This window comes from Nicrophorus vespilloides, unplaced genomic scaffold, assembly GCF_001412225.1.
Source record: "Nicrophorus vespilloides isolate i.1.1-1 unplaced genomic scaffold, Nicve_v1.0, whole genome shotgun sequence".
NCBI lineage: Eukaryota > Metazoa > Arthropoda > Insecta > Coleoptera > Silphidae > Nicrophorus > Nicrophorus vespilloides.
In genome coordinates, this window is record NW_017098877.1 from 781 (window position 1) to 1,854 (window position 1,074).

At 30.7% G+C, this 1,074-nt stretch overlaps 1 protein-coding gene across 1 annotated transcript in view; it reads left to right on the forward strand.

Moving 5' to 3' along the window:
• Positions 1-501, forward strand: part of LOC108563383 (protein FAM200A-like) — a gene marked incomplete at its 5' end in the record, with an annotated part of 1,275 nt that extends 774 nt beyond the window's left edge. Inside the window, 3 exon segments of the mRNA XM_017922042.1 lie at positions 9-272; positions 275-383; positions 386-501. Of these exon segments, the coding sequence (XP_017777531.1) occupies positions 9-272; positions 275-383; positions 386-501 (489 nt within the window).
• Between the last annotated feature and the right edge of the window lie 573 nt (positions 502-1,074).

The following is a 1,074-nucleotide window of genomic DNA, read 5'->3' on the forward strand; positions in this document are numbered from 1 at the left end:
TTTCCCAGTTCCCCAATTTGTCACAGACAAACTGCCAGGAAGACGACGTTTCAACCTACGTTCAACATTTAAATGCCCTCTATTCTTATTTTGAAACTAGGTTTGAAGACGTTTTGACTATGGTAATACCACCGTGGATAATTAGCCCATATGGTGACATAGAAGAAACGAATGTCATAATACAAGAGGAACTGATTGAACTAAGTACAAACGAAGAACTTAAGGTTTAGTTTAAAAACGGATATCAGCAATTCTGGCTGCAAAACAACATACCCGTTCCGTTACTTATCCCGTATTATGGAATATAGCGAGGAAATTTTTAATTTCCTTTCCATCGTCATACCTAGTGGAAAGGGGATTCAACGCTGTTATGAATCTCCTAACGAAAAAAGAAACAGACTGGACATCATTAGCCGAGGAGATTTAAGGTTAAACCTTGCAAAATTGACGCCTAATATTGATAATTTATTATTAAAGCATCAGGTTCATCCTTCTCACTAAAAATAGTTTTATGTTTATTTTATGTTACGTATATTGTATATAACAGATACAAAATTTTATTTTCAGTAGTTTTAATTTAAATTTAATTAATAAATGCACTTTACATGTGTTTTTACTTTAAGTTTATAACACTAAACTTCACTATAGTTAGAAATTTACAAAAAAGCGACGCTTCGAGGGTTCATCGTTTTTTCATTAATTTGTTATTACTAGTTTTACATTATTGTCAAATAAATTATATATATATATATACATTTATTTGTCAATATTGATAGATATTTTTGAATCAATGTTGGCCTTGACTTGGGAATATACAGATAATTTGGAATAAAACTACTTTCGTTATTGAACTAAATTAGAAGTAAATGTTTTATATTAATGTTACCTTTAACAAATAAATAATTTACAAAAAATGCTGCAAAATTTATTTGACTATTTCATTATTTGTTCTGTGGTGTTCCGCAGCTGGTATTCCGGGGAAAGTTTGATAAGGGTACTACCTGGTTAGGGTATATAAGCTGCAACATATCTGTACTCAACCTCTTCTCTTTACTCTTTTCTATTGTCTCTTCA